Source organism: Panthera uncia, unplaced genomic scaffold (assembly GCF_023721935.1).
Source record: "Panthera uncia isolate 11264 unplaced genomic scaffold, Puncia_PCG_1.0 HiC_scaffold_672, whole genome shotgun sequence".
Lineage (NCBI taxonomy): Eukaryota > Metazoa > Chordata > Mammalia > Carnivora > Felidae > Panthera > Panthera uncia.
This window is the reverse complement of record NW_026059839.1, coordinates 4,036-25,886: the sequence shown is the minus strand read 5'-3', so window position 1 is coordinate 25,886 and position 21,851 is coordinate 4,036. Positions and strand designations below refer to the sequence as shown.

Below are 21,851 nucleotides of genomic sequence, written 5' to 3'. Positions count from 1 at the left end.
CGCCCCGGGGCGGAAGCAGCCTCTGGGACCCCGCCTGCCCTTCTCGGTCACGGGCCCCTCTCTGAGCTCCAGCACCACCGGGCTTGGGTGGCGGTCCTTCCTGTACTGTTTCCATGGTGCCATCTAATAAACCTGACTATAAACTGGCTTATTCATCCTCCCTCATCCCGAGCACCGAGCACCTGCCCAGGCAGAGCAGGCCTCTTGTGTTTGCTCAGTAAGTTTACTACCGTCCGTGTAAAACACTTCCTTTTAATTGCTCGAATTTATTCCAGGCAAGTTTCAAAGGTTGTCCCTTTGTCTACTGTGGACAAATCTGTTGTCAGCTTCACCACACTCTTCTCGATTTTGTGCTTGGGCGTTTCTACTTCCGCCTTCATCTTTCTAGGCCACAGAGCTCTGACCCCTCAGGCCCCGGCCCCAGCCCCTCCACGACACACATTTCTACCCTGTCCCCCAGCCAGCCTGAGGAGCTTCCCTCCCATACCCTTCCGGTGAACACTTTAGAACTTCGTGTACACGAAACAGGACACAGGCTTCCAACCCTCATGTCGATCCACAGCATTGTGTGGTCTTTGTGGTCCCTGTAGCTCATAGAAAATGGAGAATTCTAGACTGTGTCCTATTCACATCCACCCCCGAGCCCCGGGTCTGGAGGACAGCTACCCCCAGAATCTCCATGGTCACCTCTGTCAAGCACCAGAAAGAGGCTCCTGCCCTCTCACTCACACAGGCTCTAAGGCAGCCTCTCCCGGGGCCCCCACAGCCCATCATCCGGCAAAGGGGGGCTCCCGGCTGGAGCCACGCCAGGATGGCTCTCAGGGCAAGACAAGAGTGTTCCCTGGCAGGGCAATCCACCCCTGCTCAGGCCACAGAGGTCCTCTGGTGTCCAAAAGCCTCCATCAGGCTTTAATGCCTCGGTCACCCAGGGGCGCTCCCTCACTTTCCCAACGCGCCCTCCCGCACAGGCGCCCCTACTTTTGGGGCATTCCTACGCACATGTCCCCTGCACAGCCCTGTCCCGGTGTTTTTCCTACCTTCTCAGGTTGGCATTCCTTCTCCCTACTGTTTGCTTGTCCAAAACCTCATCAGTCCTCACAGTGAACTGGAGTACCCAGAGGAAGGCGCAAATTAGAAAGAAAACTATAAGGGCCCCTGAGTGGCTCAGTCGGTTGAGCGTCTGACTCTTGATTTCAGCTCAGGTCATGATCTCATGACTCGTGGGATTAAGCCCGGCATCAGCCTCCACACTGACAACACAGAGCCTGCTTTGGGATTCTCTCTCTCCCTCTGTCTGTGTCCTGCTCTTGTGTGTGTGTGTGTGTGTGTGTGTGCGCGCACACACGCACACACATGCACACGCTCTCTCTCAAAATAAATAAATGAACTTTCTTTTAAAAAAGCTAATATAGGGGCACCTGGGTGGCTCAGTCGGTTAGGCATCTGACTTCAGCTCCTGTCATGATCTCACAGTTCATGGGTTTGAGCCCCGCATAGGGCTCTGTGCTGACAGCTCCGAGCCTGGAGCCTGCTTCGGATTCTGTGTCCCCCTCTCTGCCCCTCCTCTGCTCACACTCTATCTTTCTCTCTGTGTCTCTCAAAACTAAATAAACATTTTTTTAAAAGCTAATATAGCTATCATTAATGTACTTTCTTGGTGTCCTGAAATCCACAAAGTTCACACCCGCAGCCTCTCATCCTTTCCCGTTGGCAACTCCCAAGGGCTGCGCTTCTGGGCCTCGAAGGTGTCCGGGCAGGGGAGAAGCAGGTACGTGAGGGTATGGTGGCGCCTAAGGGCCCGTGTTCGTGAGGGGGACGTCTCAGAACTCCCTGCGTGGGTTATCTCACTATTGCCCTGCAGGGCACCAAAGACTCCCTTCCCCATCTCCCCCTGCCCACTCGCCACCCCTTCCCACAACCCTACAGGGCCTTCAACTCAAAAGCCCCCTCTTCTACCTGGGGCCTTGGGCTCACTCCCCCCAGCACTCCTCACCCCAGCATCTGTCCTGCCCACCCCTTCCCTCCGGTTCTTCCTGGTCTCTGGGGTGGGGGCTCAGAAAGTCTGCTCTGGTGAGGGACCCCACGGGAAATCAGCTTGAAACCAGTTGCTTCCCAGAGAAATGGCCATGACAGGCTCAACAAGGACCCAGAACCTGTGTCCCCCCCGCCCCGAGCCCTCCAACCATTTGTAACTAGAGGGGCTTTCCCAGGCTCTCCTGAGCTCTTCCCACACAAGGGAGAAGCTGCTAAATGCTGGATCCTTCCTTCCCCCAGGGCTGGCAGCCCGTTCGGTGCCTCTTTGGAAAGACCCGGCCTCCCGGGCAGATGCAGGCCACAGGACGAAGGCAGGCAGAAGCCACCATCCAGGTGAAGAAAAAGTCCCCGTTCCCCACAGGGGGAAGGCTGGAGAAGGGAGACGGGGGGAGGCCAGCCCCCTTTCAGCCCCCGGGTCAGGGCTTGGCATAGGTCATCAACTGCACAACACAGGCCATGCCCCTTGCTCTGGACCCACATGTCTCCAGAGTGACCCCTTTAGCACCCCCAAAGGTAAGATGAGGTCACAGCCCAGGTCCAGCTCTTTGGCAGCCCCGTCCCCTGCAAAGGGAGTGAGGGAAAAGGAGGAAGCCAGCCACCTGAACCCTGCCTGAGGCCAGCATGCATTGGCCCCCCAGGGAGTGCCAGCCCCGGTCTCACTCACCCCGTGTCACTGGGGCAGGTGCCCAGAGCCAGAGACCCAGTGTCAGGATCCAGATCACCAGCATCTCCCGATGGGGCCCTGGACGCAAGGTCTTCCCTCATGAGGAGGGACCAAGAAATGAGAGCTCCCAGGGAGGGATCCAGCTATTTAAAGGACCCCGGAGATCTTTGCCTTGGGGAAGGTCAACGCCTGGCCCAGAGTAGGGGTGATGGGGCTGGGTGGATGGTGTGTGGTGACCACAGGGAGTTGGCCAAAGGGCAGCCTATCAACCTTCCCGTCTAACTCCAAAAAAGCTGACCGCCCACAGCCAGGGTCTCTCCAGCGGAAGCCAGAGTCATGGGTGGGGCAGAGTGAGAGGGAGGGACTGGAGGCCAGAGGCGCGAAGAGTGTCTGACGGTTACCAAGGGGCGGGGGCCAAGAAACGGCAGGGAGAGGGTAACTATGGAGGGAGGAGTGACGGTCCTTCCAGGACCGGCCAGCCACAGGCCAGGCTGAGTGAAGGACCCTGCACCCCACCCTTGAGAAGCCCCTCTTTCTTCCAGCCTTCCTTCTCCATCATCCACCTCAAGCTGGCCCCTTCCAAACTTCCAGTGCCTTCCCCCCCCAGCCCCCCGGGGCTCACAACCACCAACCCTTCTCCTGGGTGGGGCTCCCATTCACACCTGAGGCTTTATGGTCCTGGTCTCCACCCCCAGCCACGCCAGTCCCTCTTCTGTCCAGGGCAAAGATCTCAGGGGTTTTTTCCAAACCCCTACCCAAAGAACTTCATTCTGTCAGCCCCAAGCACCCTCAGCTCCAGTCCAGCTTCCCACAGTAGTGGGAATGGGAGGGCCCACGCCAAAGCATGGCAAACTCTGGCATGAGTGTATCTGCCACCCAAGCTTGGGGAGGCCCAAGATCTTTGGGGAGACCAGATTTACCCACCAGTGCAAATGGCAGCTGACCTAGCCTGGGCCTCCCACCCCCCGCCCCCCGACCCAGCCCTGACCTTCCTATGTCAAGGGAGGAAGGGCACAGAGGATAAACCCAATAGGCCCCCACCTGCTGCTGAACTGGTGGCTCCCCCAGCCACCTACTCTCTAAGAAAACAGGCCCCGAGCTCGAGGAAGAAAGTCATGGCCCGGAGGACAGCCCACAGATGCCTTCCTTGCTTGCTGGGAGAAACCAGTGTTCCCAGGCCCTCCCACATATCCTCTGGAAGTCCCTGTTCTCCAAGTGGAGGTGCCATGAGATAAGAAGCAGAAAGACACAGAGCAACTTCTTTTACAAGAAATGCCATATTGTGTTCACACGGGAGAACTGGAGGCTGGCAGACTTCCCGTCTGCACTTGAGATGTTCCTGCAGAGAAGGCTGGGGACTTCTGGCCCCTGAGGTTACTGCAGGGATGGGGGCGAGGCTAGGGAGAGGGGAGCGGTGAGGAAGGGTGGAGGGGAACAGGGGAGACAGAGGAATGAGGCCAAGGAGCTGAGAGGGCTTCTCCATCTCAGGGCTCCACTTCTGCTCATTCTTGAGGCCCCGGAAAACTGGGGTCCAGTGTCCTTGGGAGGGAGAAGGAATGGAGCCTCAGAACAGGAGACCAGGGCCTGGGAAGCAGCAGCGGGGGACCTGAGAGGCAGGGGACATCTGTACATAACTGGAAACCGGGTGTCGGGGGAGGAGGGAGGATTTAGGATGGGGGCACTGGGATAGGGGTAAGAATTTAGGGCTGAAGTCATAAAGACAGGGGAAGGGACAAACTGGGGGAGACGGGGCTGGGGGCTGGGGCATGGAGTGAGTCAAGCAGTGGGTTCACAAGGGGGAGATTTAAGGGTGGGGGCAAGGGACGCGGCAAGGAGTTCCATAGGGAGCAGGAGGGAGGGTGGTTCCAGCTGCGGGTGGGGAAAAAGCATAGGGAGATGCACAGGAGAATAGAGACTGAGGTCCCAGACCCCTGAAGCATGTGGGGACACAGGAAGGTGCACTGGGACAGAGATCTGCCGGAGCACATCTAGTTTTCGCAACAATCGTTCAAGGTATCAGCACGAGTATGCTATACTCATTTTACAGGTTCAGAGAAGTTACTGACTTGCCCGAGGTCCCACAGTAGAGGAGCCTGGGTTTGAACCGGGTCTCCAGGTGGGTTTCACCCAAGCTGGGAGAAGGATGAGGATCGGGGCTGGTCGGATTTTGCCCAAGGTAACCGGGAGACGGCGCTGCACGAGTCCTCGGGCCATCTCTCAAAACGGATGCGGTGCGTATGGTTCCTTCCCACCGTTGGGGGCAGGGTAGGCAGGGGGGGAGGGGGAGGCGCAGGGCCCACAGCAAGGACGAGGCCACCTCAGGTCTCTGGATGTGCACCCGCCACAGAATATGTGTGAAAGAGGGAGTGGGAACAGGGAGCCACCCTGCTCAGACTGGCTGGAAAGCCACTGCCTCCTGGTCCTAGCCCGGCCCCTGCCCTGGTGGCTGGCGGGAGGGCTTCTGGACCTGGATCTGGGAGAGCTCCTCACCATCCCCCCTTGGCGCCCTCACGCTCACATTGATGTCCACGTCCTCCAAGGCCACCTGGAAGTTTTCATCCTTGACTAGAGAGAGAGAAAAGGGTGGGCGGGGGGTGGGGGGGGAGAACAGGAGGAAAGAGAGGAGAAAGGGGCAGGAAAAGAGAAGGGAAGGAAGGGTGGGGAAAGCAAGGCCTGGGAGGGGGGCTCCTGTGCCCAGTGCCTGCCCTGTAGGGATGGCGCGTGCAGGACCCGCGCCTCCTTCGGGGGGTGCCCAGGGAAGTGGCTACTCAAGCTTCCCGGCAGGAGGTCCGTGTCTGCCTCGGGCAAGGGAGGTAGTTGGGTCCTCCCCTGGCCCGCAGTGGCGCCCAGGGAGGCCTCTGCCCCCCTCCCTGGGAGGCAGGACTCACCTGTTCGCTCGTCCTCCAAGCCCAAGTCCGAAAACGTCCCCACAGTGTCCTCATCCCACATCCGTCGCCGCCCCAGGACCTGAGTTGGGGCGACGCGCTGGCAGAGCAGGACCGCCCCAGCGGGGACCCCTTTGCCGCCCTCACGCCCACCCCCAACGCGCTCCCCTGCCTCCGCCTCGGCCGGCTGTGCTGGAGCGGGCAACGAAGATGCTCAGCGCCAGCAGCCGCAGGGCCGCGGCCCCCGTCAGGCCCCCGACCAGTGCCCTCCAGGCGACAGCCACCTCGCAGCGCGGGCCCGAAAACCAGCGCGTGTCCGTGGAGAAGCAGCTGGAGCAGGGGGTCACAGGTCACAGACCCTCACCACCATCTGGGCGGGTCGGCTAACATACTTGGACTCCGCGGGCGCCGGCAGGTGGGCGGGGGGGGGGGCCCCCCCGGGGTGGGGCTCCCGGGGGTGCTCAGGATCTCACCGGCGAGCGGGACCGCTCCTCTCCACAAGGCACTGGCCTTGGTGACAGTCGATGGCGCCATCCACGCCCGACGTGCATTTGGTGACGCAGCGGAGCCCGTTCTCCTCCATCGTAGGGGAAGAAGAAATCCTCATAGCGTTTGGCAGTGGCCCGGCGACAGATGGCTGGAGGTGGGAGGGGGGTGCAGAGAGACAAGGACCTCATCCACTCTATTCAGGGGCCTGGTTATAATCACGCTGAAAACAGATGGGAGAAACTACGTTTCCGAGGGTGGGGCGTGGTGGAGTGGACCCTGAGATTAGATGAGGGGAGGGTCGGCCCCTAAGACCCTCACCTTCCCTGCTGGTCCTCAGGTGAGAAGCTAATAAGCTCCAAGAAGGGCAGCCCTGCCGGGGCCACGCCACTTGCCTCCTGAAAGATCTTCCCTCCTCCCCAAGAATGTCAATGGGCAGATGTCCGCGGTGGGAGAGTCACGACCTCCGGGGGCCACTCAGCCCTTTGCAGCTCCTTCCTGGTGTCGTTGGTCACCTTGATGGAGTCAGGCCTAAAACACAGGGCTGGGGGGGGGGGGGACACAGGCACAGGTGGAATTGATGGAGGTTAAAGGGTCAGGGACAGGGGTGCCTGGGTGGCTCAGTCAGTTAAGCCTTGGACTCTTGAACTGGGCTCAGGTCATGATCTCATAGTTCATGACATTGAACTGCACTGTCAGTGCAGAGCCTGCTTGGGATTCCCAGTCTCCCTCTTTCTGCGCCTACCCTGCTTGCTCATTCTCTCTCTCTCTCTCTCTCTCACACACACACACACACACACACATACACACACACCTTTAAAAAATAAATAGAGGGTCAGGAACAGGGAAGCAGAGCAGGGAAGCCTGGGGAGGGGCAGAGAGGGCTCTGCCACTGTGGGGGACATGTGGAGGGGCTGCAAGGGAAGGTGACTCTTGCCTCTCTCATCTCCCCCGAATAAGCAAGCATCCTCAGCCATCCTGAAAACTTGGAGCAGAACTTTCAAGGAGTCTTCCCCAGCACCCAGGTTCGGACTAGCCCCTCCTTAACCCCATCCTTGGCCCAGTTGGCAGTAGACCTACCCCAGGGCTGGCACCGGAGCCCAGAGGCTCCTCTCCAAGCTGGTGGCTCTGCCCCAACCCCTCCCTCCGGTCTTGGCTTACTCTACTCACTCTGGCAGCTGTCCCCATTGTGGCTGACATTCTGGAGCTCCTCCTTCAAGACTGTCTTCACCTTCTCATACTCGCTCTCCAGCTGGAGGCTAAAGGGCACCACAATGCTGCCATTCCTGAGGGGATCGAGAAGGTTGGGTGTCTTACAAGGTGCCCAGGCCTGGGGCACATAGGTCTTTTTTTTTTTTTTCAACGTTTTTTATTTATTTTTGGGACAGAGAGAGACAGAGCATGAATAGGGGAGGGGCAGAGAGAGAGGGAGACACAGAATCGGAAACAGTCTCCAGGCTCCGAGCCATCAGCCCAGAGCCTGACGCGGGGCTCGAACTCACGGACCGCGAGATCGTGACCTGGCTGAAGTCAGACGCTTAACCGACTGCGCCACCCAGGCGCCCCCACATAGGTCTTTAAAAGGTCATCTCCAGGACCAACCACAAGTGCGCTGGTGTGAGAGGAAGGCAGAGGCAATGAGTTGGGATTCCAGACACATTATTTTCAGGACCCACCAGCATCCCTGACTTGGTCAGCCTGGAAGGCAGGACAAGGAATGATTGACATTCTCCTGCCTTGCATCAAGCCATTATCAAACCAGGCCCTCCTGGGCACTTTGCCTCACTCGGGCTGACCACTCAGCAGGCCAGGTGCCAGCCAGAGAGAAACCAGCTACTGTCCAGACACCAGGCTTCCCATAAGCCTTTATGCGCCACCTCCCTGCATGTCCCATGTAATCTCTCTCTTTCCAACCATGCTTCAAAAGGAAGGTGGCATCTCTGCTACAGAGAAATGACTACAGAAAATGATCCAAAAAATTCCCCATGGAGTTATTAGTTCCCCTATGTCCTACCTCCACCTCTCTCTTTTTGAAATCTGATTGATTCCAAAAGGAAAGGATGGCTTCTCCATTCCCCCACCCTTCATTCTCCTTCCCCCACCCAACACAGCCCCAAAACGGTCTCCTGCCTCAGGGACAGGATCTCCACATCCTTGAATCCCTGCACATTTTGGTAAATCTTCTGCATCCGAAATGCCAGGATCCTTGCACTTCCACTTGCACCTGAACCTCGTGACCTGAGTGTACCCAGATGCCCAAGCTCAACCGCAAGGAAAGACCCTTGAGTTCCCTCCCCTTTCCCGTCACCTGATCCCAGAAGGTGTCGCTGAAATCCTCATAGGCCTTGGAAGTGTTGTCATTGAGGTCAGGGGAGATCTCCTGGTCAACAGACACCTCCATATCCCCTTCAGCACCCACAGTGTCTGCGCACAATATGCCCTGTTCTGGTCACTTCACCACCATGGACACCACCACAATCCAGAGGTTCATCCCATCACTCCTCTCCATGTTCCCTGAAGACTGAATGAATGGTAGGAGGAAAGGAGATAGGACTTCTAGGATAAGTTGTGCCAAGGTGAGGGAAAGGTTAGAGGTAAGGAGGCACAGCAGTCGGACCTGTGGTCTCTCCCTTGTCTGCCTCAGTGGGAGGCAGAATGATGGCTCCCAAAGATGCCTATGTCTTAGTCCCCAGAACCTCTGGATATGTTATGCTGCATGGCAAGGAGGAATCAAGATTGTATGTAGATTAAAATTGCTAATCATCTGACTAAAATGGGAAAATTAACGTGGATTATTGGGTGGGCTCAACATAATCACAAGAGTCCTTAACAGTGGAAGAGAAAGACAGGAGGTCAGAATCAGTCACAAGAAAATGTGACTACAGAAGAAAGACACAGATGGGGCGCCTGGGTGGCTCAGTTGGTTGAGCATCTGACTTCAGCTCAGGTCATGATCTCACAGTTTATGAGTTCGAGCCCCGCGTCAGGCTCTGTGCTGACAACTCAGAGCCTGGAGCCTGCTTCCAAGTCTGTGTCTCCATCTCTCTCTGCCTCTCCCCTGCTCATTCTCTGCCTCTCTCTCTGTCAAAAATAAATAAACTTTTAAAAAATGAAAAAAAAAAAAAAGAAAGACACAGAGATGAAATGTTGCTGGCTTTGAAGATGGAGAGAGGGAGCCTTGAGACCAGGAATGTGAGAGGCTTCAGAACCTGAAAAGGGCAAAGAAATGGATTCTCCTCTAAAGCCTTCAGAGAAGAACACAGCCCTGCCGACACCTTGATGTTAGCCCAGTAAGACTCACATTAGACTCCTACTCTACAGAATTGTAAGATAATAAATTTGCATTATCTCAGCCGCTAAGTTTGTAATAATTTGTTACAGTGGCAATTAGAAGTTAATACAGCTCCGAGCAGCCCAGGCTGGGAGGAGACCACAGGAAGGAGTGTGGCCCAACCACCTCCTGGAGGTGAGGGTGAAAAAGAGGCATGAGGTGAGGTAGAGGGAAGCGTGAGAGAGAAGGCAAGGATGGCAGAATTAGGCAAAATGGCATGAATACTAACAGGTAACCGCAGGGCTGGGCCCAGAGAGAGCCAGTGGCACCTCCCAGGAGAAAGTGCAAAAGGCAGGGCTCTGACAACTCACCCAGATCCACCTCTTCCACCACAAACTCCAACAGTAGCCATGGAAGATGCTAGGGAAGTGGCACTTGAGGCCATCCCATTTACCTCCATTCTGGCACCTGATCTCCTGGAGCTCACAGTGGTCCCCAGAGAACCCCAAAGGGCAGTGGCATAGGCCTTGCATCCAGGTGCCACCATGGTCACAGTTGCCTGGGCAACACAGTAAGAAAGGGAAGTTCAAGATAGGGTTTGCCCTTGGTGACACAGAAATTTATTAGGGGAGAGAGAAGACGGAACAGGGAAGCAGTAAGTCCAACCTGAGGTGTAGTCAGTCTAGACTGTGTGGTCATCTGAGTAGTGGTTGAAGTTGCCCTGGGTGACATAAGGGTGGTGGTAGTCTGAGAGATGACTACCGGTGTTTCTGGAATCTTGATGGTGGGTGGGGTGGAGTGAGTCAACTTGATTGAAGTCACCATGGCAGTTGGAAACCTGCTGCTTGGTTTCATGGTCAGTGGGAGGCTCATGAAGCCAGGCATATGTGGGACGGTTACAGAATTGGTGCTCATCCAGCTTCCACTGGTGGGTCTTTGAGTGCTTATCAAAACCGTGTAACTGGGGACAGTCCCAGTGCTGATAGAACTAGGAGCATCCATTATGCTGTTGGTAGGATGAGTTTCCAGAACGGAAGCAGAAGTGTCCGTATGCCTAGGAAACACAGTTGTCATACTGGTGGAACTAGGGGAGGTAGCCATCTCAGTAGTAGAGGTGAACACTAACATTGGGATGTTAGGCATCGAGGTAACTTCACTACTTGGACCCATTTCCATACATGAAGTAGTGGGAGAGGCAGGCACTATCGTAACTGATATAGATTCTGGACATGGGGTAGTAGAAGAAATAAAACAAGTGGTGGTTGTTTCAGTCGCAAAGGTCTTTTAGAGAAGACATGGTTGGAGAAGTTCTTGTAGTTTCGGATGAAAAAAGAGTAGTGAAAGCAGTGACAGAAGTCCCTGTATTTTCCATGCCAGAGAGAGGTGAGAATGTAGGAAGAGAGTTAGGGGTGGTCGTGAGCATTGAATTTACACTGGCGGAGGATAGGGAAGAGGACATTATTGTTGTGGATATTGAAAAGGAAATAGTAGTACCGAAAGAAGTAGTTAGCGCGTTTGTAGATGTACTCAGAGTAGGGAAAGTGGAGGAGAAACACAAGATGTACTGTGTGATATTGTGGGGGTGGGTGTTACCAACATTCTAGTAACAGTCATGGCTGTTTCTGGGGCAGAGAGAGTGGGTGAAGTGGCTGTGCTCAAGGTAGCAGAGATAGAAGTGTTTGTGGGAGTGGTGATTTCAGTTGTGGCCATGGTGACTGTAGGGGTGAATGCAGCATGGGTACTAGGGAAGGTAGTAATCAAGGTGGATAAAGGGGTAGCGTTTGTCATCAAAGAGGAGACTGACTGCGGTTGGGGCAGGTGGAGAAGATAGACTCATACACATGGTTGATGTCACAGTATTGGTGGTGACTGGAGTAGAGGTGATAAATGTCAGAGAATTGACCGTATTCATGGGAGTGATTGATGATGCAGTTGCAAGAGGAGAAGTAATCTCCACGGTGAGAGACTGTGTCCAAACATCCCCAGTATGAGTAAGTGTGGTTTTCCAGGTGGATGTGGCATGAGAGGGTGTGACAGTCACCTTGCCTGTGTATGTAGTAAATCTAGTAGAAGAGGGTAGTCCTGTGGTCGGGGATGTTGTGTGTGTGTCAGTGGTAGTGGGTGCCGGGGTGGATTTAGCATTTGTGTGTGATGTATTTGTGCTCGTTGCAGTTGAGGTAGTACTCTCTGTCCGAATGGTCCCATTGCTGCTGGTAGACGTGGAAGATGAGCCTGCATATGTAACTGGAGTGTGTGTAGCAAGGGTGGGAGGGGGAGTGCTGTGGGTACTTGTGAGCATGGGCACCATAGTAAGCCTTGTGAAACAGGTTGTGATGACACTGCATGTTGTGTCTGTATTTTGGGTGGCTGGGGGAGATGGGATGATACATGTGGGGATTGTAGACATTTTGGAAACAGTGCTTGTAGAGGTGAGGTCAGGAATGGTAATGAATGAACCATTGGTACCCCTGGATGTGGGGGTGATGGTTGTCAGTGTTGAGGCAGGCATGCCTGTACTAACAGAGGATGAGTTTATGGTGATGGCTAACCTCGGGGTACCAGTGGTGGGAGATGGGGTTATTGCTGATGTGGTCGTGCTTCCTGTAGAGTAGATGTTTGAAGAAGTGACTCCTGGAGGACTGTGTGGTATTTTAGGGGTGGTTGTTGTTACCAAGATTGTAGTAGCAGCGGAGGCAGTTTCTAGAGTGGAGGAAGTGGGCAAAGAGGCTGTGTTCAAGGTGGCAATGGTGGAAGTGTTGACAGGAGTGGTGATTTCAGTTGCAGCTATGGTGTCAGTAATAGTGGGAGATGTAGGGGTGGACATGGTGTGGGTTATAGGGAGGAATAATCAAGGTAGATATAGGGGTAATGTTTGTGATCCAACTGGAGACTGGTTTTGTGGATGGGGCAGGTGGAGAAGACAGACACATACTCGTGGCTGATGTCAAGGGATTGGCGGTCACTGGGGTAGAAGAGGTTGATGTCAGAGAATTGACTGTATTCCTGGGAGTAATTAATGATGCGATTGTGGGAGGAGAAGTAATTTCTGTCATGAAAGACACTGTGGAAATGTCCTGTGTAGGAATAAGTGTGGTTTTCTAGGGGGTGTGGCATGAGGTGTGATGGTTGTCTTCCCGGTGTGTGTAGTGGCTGCAGTGGAGAAGGGTGGTTCTGTGGTTGTGAATGTCATGTGGGTGGTAGTGGGTTCCAGGGTGGTTTCAGAGGTGGTAGATGTGGCAGAAACAGTTGTATTTCTTGGGGTGATTGATGACATGCCTGGAGAAGTCGAAGGAGTTTCTGTCATGAGAGTTTCCCTGCCGGTGTCACTCATCAGAGTAAGCTTCATTTCCGTGGAGCTCATTGTTTCCAAAGCGATTGTTGTTGGTGTCCTTAGCGTGGCAGTCACTTCAGTGGAAGCAGATACACTTTGTGTGGGATCATGAGTGGTGGCAGTTTTAAATGTGACGGTGGTGTTAGGAAGTGAAGTAGTGGTCATAATTGAGATGGTGCTGGCGATGGGTGAAGAGTTGTGATCAGTTACTGTTGCCGAGATGTTCGTGGCAGTTAGAGAAGGGGCACTAGAGGTAGAAGCGATTATTGGGGTAAGACACCTGGTTGTATGAATGCTTGCTGTGGTCAGGCTAATCCTGTTTGTGTTACCAGTTGTAGAGGATGTGGGCATATGAAAGTTTGTGTGCGTGGTTGGGACAGAGGAAGAGAGGAGGGCCATGGCTGTGAGCATCTTCCCCAGAGTGGTAATGGTCATGGGAGGAGAGATCATGGCAGAGGTGAGTCTCTTGGTGGTAGTTGGGGTCATGCAGGTGGTGGCAGGGTAAGCGGTAGTGATTATAAGGCTCGTGGGATTGATACACTTTATGGTGCTCGTGGAGACAATGAGGGTGGGTGGAGTGGCTTCAACCTTGATGACAAACTTGGACATCAGGATGGTTGAGGTGTTGGTCTTGACTGTAGTTTTGAGCACTGCTTCAGAAATAGGTTTAAAGTAGGGGGAGGTGGTGGAAATTTTAAGTGTGCGTTCCCTACTGTTGGCAGCTGGAGAGGCCCTGCTGGGGATGGTGAGTGGCCACCTTGCTGTGCTTTTGGAGCGTGGGGAGTTGCTGAGAGCAGTGTGAGCCACTCCTGCTCTGGGGAGAAGCTCAGCGGAAGTGGATGCGGCCGTGGGGAAAGTGCCTGTATTGACGAGAGAACAGAGGGATTCATTTGCAGGTTGTTTCATCACTCTAAACACCACGTAAGCTTTTTACTACCCCATTTTCCAGATATGTATCACAGAAGGTAGGAAGTTCCATTGCTTATCCCTCCATCAGGGGCAGCTTGGGGCTAGGGCCTTTGAGGTTCTGAAGAGGGTGCCCTCGGTCCCTTGCCCTCCTCTTCTGAGTGGGAACTTTCTAGCCCTGGGATGGCTGTGCTGAACATGCAGGTTCAGCTGAGGGTCCTTCCACCCCACCTCTTTCTCCACACATACATGTTTCCCTTACTCTGTTCCTTCCTCTTCCACCACCTGCTGCCCATAGTCCCACCCTTTGGCTCTCCACTGTCCTTCGCCCTATGACACACTGCTGTCTGGGCTAACTTTCCTCTTCCAAGGGAACCCAGCCAAGCCCAGGATGGGGGTGGGAACACATCATAGACACAGGAGCCATTGGGTCAGAGAGGGGAAATCTGCACAGAGAGCTGCAAAGGGAAAACCAGAGACTGAGGCTCAGACTTCATTGAGATTGAAGGACAGGGAGAGAGGACCACACTAGTAGGCCAAGAGACTGGACAGAGAAGGAAGCTTCCAGAAAGTGATGGCTGAACAGATAGGCATGGGTCCCAAAAATCTGAAGGTTTTGCAGTAAGTGTTAACGGAAACAGACATATTTTCTATCACCCACTTTATTTTGACCACTGGGTTAATTAGTTTACAAACATAAACCCCTCACTCCATAGATAATCATCAACCCCATTTTACAGGGGGTAAGAGTGAGGGTCAGAGATCTCATAATGCTGGGGCTGAGTGGCGGGGAGACTCCTGCAGCCACAGTGGTTGCAAGCAGGAAGTGCCCAGACCTCCTCAGCATCAGCCTCCTCTTCACCTTGGACTCAATACATCTTTGTTCTGAGAGCTGGGGTTTCATTTCTCAGCCTAGCTGGGTGTGTCAGGGAGATGGGGGGTGAGGATTATGAAGATCCCTGGGTTGGAGCCTCTAGAGCCAGGAGGTAGCCTTAGAGGTAAGTGAGAGGATGGCCTGTGGGCTCCTAGGTTAGGAAGGTCTAGGATTGGGGTTCAGGAGCAGACCCCAGGAGACAGAGGAAAGGGAAATACAGAGGAATTGTGGGGTTCCTAAGGAATAGAAGAGAGAAGGCCCTGGACCTCACACTGGATGGTACACACCCAACCTTTTGGAAGCAATCAGTATCCCTCCCCAACCCAGCCCTGCCAATGACAGCTGTGCCCAGAAACATGGGCTGGGTGGGGGATGGGAGAGATAGGGACAGAGCTGCAGGAGGGGACAGAGATCAAAGGCAGAGATGTCTCCAGAGAGAGGAGACGTCTCCAGGGGCAGAGTCAAGGCTATCATGGAAAAAGCACCACCGGAAGTAAAGGAAGAGTCCAGAGAGGAGGGAGCACTGGGGCTGGTGGGGGGAAGGACAGAAGAGATGTGGGGCTCAGGAAACCAAATCAAAGTGGGAAGAGCACTCTTCCGGAAAGAGGTTATGCCCACCCTCCTGATGCATGCACCTGCCACCTGCCTGGTCCTGGATGGAGAGCGGCACCAGCTGGACCCGGCTTCCTTCCTCCTCCCCTGTCTCAGTGGTCCCTGCACACAAAGCTCTGAGGAACCCCTCCTGAGCCTCCCCTTAGGCTTCAGAGTCACTTCCCCACACACACCTCTGCCCTGGAATATCCAGAGGGTCGCTGCAGCCCTTTTTCTGCCCGCCCCCCTCACCTCTGGCCCCCATGGAGGTCCTGAGCACCCTGAGGAAGTCGAGGAGCCTGAGCAGCTTTATGGGTCTGGTGCAGCGGCAGAGCAGGAGCCAGAACCGGGGGCAGCTACGGGAAGCAGCCCTTCGCACAGAGCAGCACCCAGCAGGAACTGAAAGGCACAGTTAGCTACCCGGCTGGACATGGGGGCCAAGCACAGGTTCACCTCTGCACCCACCTCACTCCTCTCTCCCCCTCCTCCTCCTGACCTCACTACTGTGGGAAGGGAAGACATCAAGGAGACAAGACTAGCCCAGGAGGTGTCAGATGGGAAGAGCTGCTGGCAGCCCAACCCCCAGCCTACCTGGGCCACTCAGAGCAGTTCCTTGGACCCTACCTTTCCCCTCCCCAGCACCACCCCCTTCCCAAGAAGCAGCAAAACTGGATGGGGAATACACTTGGTCAAGACCTTGGACTCTGGAGTCTGGGGCTGACTCTCACAGCCTTTCCTTATTTTCAGTCCCAGCTGCAGGAGAGAGAGGTGAAAACTTGTTCCCCTCACTCCCTCTGCCCCTTTCTCTTCCCTGTCTCCATCCTGCCCTTACCACGACTTGGACTGAAAGCCTACAACCAAAGCTCATGAGTTCGAGCCCCACATCAGGCTCTGCGATGACAGCTCAGAGCCTGGAGCCTGCTTTGGATTCTGTGTCTCCATCTTTCTCTGCCCATTCCCTCCTCTCTCTCTCTCTCTCTCTCTCTCGTCTCAAAAACAAACATTTAAAAAAAGAGACATTCCCAGATAAACAAAAGCTGAGAGAGTTCATGACTTGACACTGACTTGACACTGAGAGAGTTCATGACCACTGACCACAGGTTTCAAAGAGTCCTCCAAGGTGAAATTAAAGTCAAGAGACAGAAATGAGCAGAATGGGTAAAAACTCACGTTCCAACTGTGTCTACAAGAGACTCGTGATCCAAGAGACAAATGATCTCTATTGAGATCACTGTTGAAAGTGAATAGTGGTTCCCAGCGGCTGGTGAGGAGGGGGTGGGGGAGAAAATGGGAAATTGTTATTGAATGAGCATAGAATTTCAGTTTTACAAGATGAAAGGAGCTACACAGATGGATGGTGGTGACGGCTGCCCAATAATGTGAATGTACTTAATACCACTGAACCATACAGTTAAAAGTGGGTGAGATGGTAAATTTTATGTTATGCATATTTTACCACAGTTTTTAAAAATGAATGCTTACTATCAGTAAAAAAGCCAGTAACAATAATAATTTCAAACATAAGGTAATGCAGGCTGCTTCCCAGGAAAGTGGATTCTTCCACGGAAGTCCCATTCAGTCAAGAAATGGCTTTCCCATGTGAATTCAGACCAGGAGGTGACATGAGCTCCAGCACAAGGTGACACAGTTAGATGGTGCCTCTGTTCCGGTGACCTGAAGAGTGAAGGGGGTCCAGAAAGCTCGGAGGAGGTAGAGGTGGGTGTAGGAAAGGACTTGAGTCCAGGGGCAAATATTTGAAGGCAGAGGTCAAAGTGCCATTCGCCACAATTGGGGGTTTCTCTACAAAGAAAAGAATATGAAATTATGAATATAAAATTCCATACAGTAATCCCTCAGGCCTTGGAGTCTTCGCCGAGGGGAACCCTGTGAATCCTTCTCTTTCTTTGAGACCCGAGACTTGCGGGGCAGGGCAGGGACTGGGCCGGGGGATGGCTGGCAAACTCACCTATGCCAGGCCCACTGGGAGCTCCTTGAAGGTGTGTGCCTCTCACATCTCACGGGCGAGCGCGTCACGACCCAGAGTCGCTGAAGGAATTGCAAACATGGGGCACTGCGGGTACTCACCAAGCAGGGCTGGCTAAGCACCAGACACACACCTGGCCTCTTTGGGGGGCGCTGCATCTTTCTCTGGCCTCTGAGTGCGTGTGTGTGCGTGTGTGTGTGTGTATGTGGTCAAGTTGGGGAAGTGAGCAAAGGAATAAAAAGATAAATCAGCCAGAGGAGGGAGTGCCCAGGGCTGGACAGCAACCCAGCAGAGGAGGCTCGGGGGAAGGAGCCCACAGGGAGCTGAGCCCTTCTTGGGACCCTCCACTACGATTTCTTAACATCTTTGACCAGTTGGCACAATACGAAAACGCTTGTTTTCGGAAAGGTATTCGTTGTTTTTCAGAAGAGTCTCCACGGGATGGGATTTAAGGTCAAGCACCAGTGTTGGGAACAAAGCACAATATGCCAGTCACTTTGCTGAGGACACAGAGGCGAACGGACCCTGTGGCAGGGGGTCACCGGGCTCCCGGGGAGATGGGTCCCAACCCAGCATCAGGCCCCTGATTCCTCCCCATCCACCCTTTCATTTTACCTCCCTCTGCTACCCGACTTCCTTCTACTCCAGCCAACGAGCTTCTTCGTCTCAGGCTTTCCTACCTTCAGTCCGTTGCCTGAGCTGTTTCCTATGCTAGTAACACCCCGTCCACCTCCCTTTCTCTTCCTCTCAGCCTAGGAAAATCCTTACGGCTTTGCTTCTTCCCCTCCTCCACCAGGAAGCCATGTGTGATCAGGAAGTGACCTCTCTCATTCCCGAAATGTAATGGTGCTTGCTACCGACATCTCTCCCGTGGCACTTAATAATCATTTAGTGGCAGGTATTAGTCATCTGAATGCCTCCCCAGGAGGGGAAGGTGACACCCGTGCATTCTGAGCTGGGGCAGTGGCCACTTTGCCTCCCGAGCTCGCGGAGCCCCACCTGACCAGGGGAAGGGACAGTCCCTCGAAACCTGCTGGAGGCAGTCCCCTCACTGCCGTTGGAGAATGCCGCCTCCCCATGCTGGGCCCCAGCCTTCGTGAGAAACCTGGAAAGGAAGCAACACGGCAGCAACCACCTCAGCCACTTGTGCCACCATGCTACCCTGGGGCCGGGAGGCGCCACTGCGTCAGATTTAGCCTTTCTGGAGGCCGCGCATGTACAACCGAGACCCAGAGGGGGCTCCAGAAATGAAAATGGCCCCGGGCAGGGTTCGAGACAGACAAGAAGCCTTCTGGGGAGAAGAGGCAGAGGTGGGCAGACTGGGGCTGAGGATAGTGAGGTTAGCCCCATCACTGGTGACACCTACCAAGTAACCCCTTTCCACCACCAGCACCTCACCCCACAGGCCAGGTGACATTAAAGTGCAGTTCATGGGAAAACAGTGAGGGGTACTGGCCTCTCTCCAAGGTCCCACCATTGTCACAGGTGCCTGGGGGAAGACAAGAATCCGGGAAAATACAGGCTGGAACCACCCCCCAAAAGTCAATGTTTAGGGACAAAGTGTAAAAATAAGACCAAGGGCAGGTCACTCCCTCTCTCCCCGCGAGTGAGTCAGGCTTGCTGGAAAGGTTAGGTCAAAGTGCTCACTGTCCCCTGTACTGTGTCATAATCTGAATTGTGGTAGCAATTATCATGGATGGCGTCAGGTAGTAGGAGTCAAGGTGCTGACCACAGTTGTCTCTGAAGTCATGATGAGTGGGGAAGGGGGCGCCGATTTGGATGATGGCAGGTGAAAAGCTGATACTCGGCTTTGAGACGAGTGGAACCAGTCAGGAGACACCAGGTGATGCTGAGATAAACAATCCTAAAGACCCAGTGGCTTACGCAGCAAAGGTTTCTTTCTCACTCATTCTCCCCGTCCACCCTAACATCTGTGCTCTTCACTCGGGGACCCAGGCTGACGGAGCAGCCGCTATCTGGGACACTGCAGTCTCATAGCAGTGCGAAATGACAGATGACAAAGCCATGGGCTGGCTCCTAAGGCTTCTTTGCAGACATGACCCTCATACCTTCCACGCACACTCCGTTGGCCAAAGCAAGTCACAAAGCAAGTCGCCCTGAGTTTGAAGGACAGGAATGTCTCCTCGGGGAGAGGCACCACGCTTCTGATGCCAAGCCTGCTATCAGTGGGGTGGGGAGATATAATCCACTCCAGGGAGGGAAAACAAATATACTGAACAATGACAACCTATCACAGCTGGGATCCTGGTGGTAGCTGTGGTTTATCAGTGACCCTGGCAGATAGAACCAAGTCCCCGGCTGGTCTCCGGGTGCTTCTCAGAGCTGGGCTAATGGAGATGATAGAATCTGGGGTGCCGAGGGGCTCAACCCAGTAGTCAAGGTTATGGGAGAACTACCCGTAGTGAAGGAGAGGAAACTCCTATAATGAAGAAACTGGACGCTGCAGTTATGTCAGAAAAGTGGGAGGAGGCCCCCTCCCCCAGAACTGAGGAGATTTGGCAATGTGCTCACAGGAGCCCTGGAAGTGGGAAGGAGGTACCTTCAACACGGGGTCCTGTGTGAATATGTGGCATGGTGCGAGGCGCAGAGACGGTAACATCTGGTGTCATTTCTGGACACTCTGTAGAAGAGATTAAGACAAGGGCGCCGGGGGTGGGGGGGGCTCAGTCAGTTAAGCATCCGACTCTTGGTTTTGGCTCAGATCATGATCTCGCAGTGTGTAGGTTCAAGCCCCGCGTCAGGCTCTGTAGAATTCTCTCTCTCTGCCCCCTGGCTCTCTGCCCCTCCCCCCACTTGAGCTCACTCTCTCTCTCTCTCTCTCTCTCTCTCTCAAAATAAGTAAATAAACTTTTAAAACAAGAAGAGGGGCGCCTGGGTGGCTCAGTCAGTTGAGCCTCTGACTTTAGCTCAGGTCATAATCTCACAGTTTGTGAGTTCAAGCCCCGCATCAGTAATGGTGGGAGATGGGAGAATATATATATATATAGTGAAATGATTACCACACAAGTGTAGTTAACATCCATTGCTACATACACATCTTTTTCTTGTGATGAGAACTTCCGAGACCCACGCTCTTAGCAACTGTCAAATGCGCAGTTCAGTATTGCTCACCATGTCACATGGTCCCATCCCCAGGACTTACTTTTTTTTTTTAATATTTCTATTTTTTTTTAATATTTATTTATTTGTGGGAGAGTGCAAGTGAGGAGTGGCAGAGAGAGGGGAGCAGAGGATCTGAAGCGGGCTCTGCACTGACAGCCTGACAGCAGTGAGTCTGATGTGGGGCTCGAACTCACGAACCACAAGATCATGACCTGAACCAAAGTTGGACGCTCAACCGAGCCACCCAGGCGCCCCAGGACTTCCTTATTTGTAACTGGAAGTTTGTACCTTTTGACCTTTACACATTTCACCCTCCCTCCACTCCCCCCCCCACCTTTGGCAACCACCAATTTGTTCTCTGCATTATGAGATCAGTTTTGTTTCGTTGGTTTTTTTAGATTCTACATATAAGTGAGATCATATGATACCTGTCTTTCTCTGAGTTATGTTTCACTTAACATAATGGTCAGAAGGTTCATTCATGTTGTTGCAAATGGTAGGATTTCCTTCCTATGGCTGAATAATGTGCGTGTGCGTGCGTGTGTGTGTGTGTGTGTGTGAGACATTTTCTTTATCCATTCATCCATCAATGGACACTTAGGTTGTTTCTATTTTTTTTTAATTTTTTTAATGTTTATTTATTTTTGACAGTGAGAGAGACAGAGCATGAGTGGAGGAGGGGCAGAGAAAGAGAGGGAGACACAGAATCCAAAGCAGGCTCCAGGCTCCGAGCTGTCAGCACAGAGCCCGATGCAGGGCTCGAACTCACAAGCCGTTAGATCATGACCTGAGCCAAAGTTGGACGCTTAACCGCCCAGGCGCCCCTTGTCTTTTTTTTTTTTTTTATGTATACTTTTAGCAACTTTTATTTATTTATTTATTTATTTTTTATTTGAGAGAGAGCACGAGCCAGGGAGAGGGGCAGAGAGAGAGAGACTTGAGCAGGATCAGTGCTCGGTGTGGAGCCTGATGCAGGATTCAATCCCATGACCCTGGGATCATGACCTGAGCAAAAACCAAGAGTCAGAAGCTCAACCGACTGAGCCACCCAGGAGCCCATGTTGTTCCCATGTCTTGGTCATTGTGAATAACGGGTGAAGGGAGGGGTGCAGATATCTTTTCAAGTTAGTGTTTTTGTTTCCTTTAATAAATACTCAGAAGTGGGATTGTTGGACTCTATGTTGGTTCTATTTTTCATTTTTTGAGGGACCTCCATACTGTTTCCATAGCAACTCCACCAATTTAATTTACGCCCCTACCCACAGTGCACATGGGTTTCCTTTTCCCTGCATCCTCGCCAGCACTTGTTATTTCCTGTGTTATTTCCTGTGTTCTAACAGGTGTGAGATGAGATCTCATTGTGGTTTTGATTTGCATTTTTCTGACGAGTGATATTGAGCAGCTTTTCCTGTGCCTGGCGGTCATCTGTATGTCTGTAGTATGTCTATGACACAGGATTGTCATGGGTAAAATGGTTTTCAAAATGGTTTTGGAAACTTCTGTTTCCAGGTGAAGTTTATTCCGTGTGTAACTTTTCCCATTAATCTCTCTCTCTGCGTGTCTCTCCTTCTCTCCTTCCTTGTTTGTTTTATGCATGCAGAGTGATTCCTAGAATAAAATCAAGCACTCTGCTCATGCTACTCAGGAACCTAAGACCATAAAGTAACATTTCCAAGTACCAGCCAGTTCTGTTTTTAACTTT

General features: G+C 53.3%; 1 protein-coding gene across 1 annotated transcript; it reads right to left on the bottom strand.

Annotated features, from left to right (window-relative positions):
* Window positions 1-5,120: 5,120 nt before the first annotated feature.
* LOC125918314 (mucin-3B-like) lies at window positions 5,121-15,307 on the bottom strand. The gene is given in 15 exon segments (XM_049624331.1): window positions 5,121-5,263; window positions 5,587-5,665; window positions 5,733-5,913; window positions 6,057-6,172; window positions 6,174-6,239; window positions 6,567-6,613; window positions 7,231-7,355; window positions 8,200-8,259; window positions 8,379-8,493; window positions 9,712-9,747; window positions 9,750-9,907; window positions 10,014-10,624; window positions 10,626-10,866; window positions 12,273-12,438; window positions 15,295-15,307. Coding segments are annotated over 15 exon segments (2,157 nt in total).
* Window positions 15,308-21,851: the final 6,544 nt, after the last annotated feature.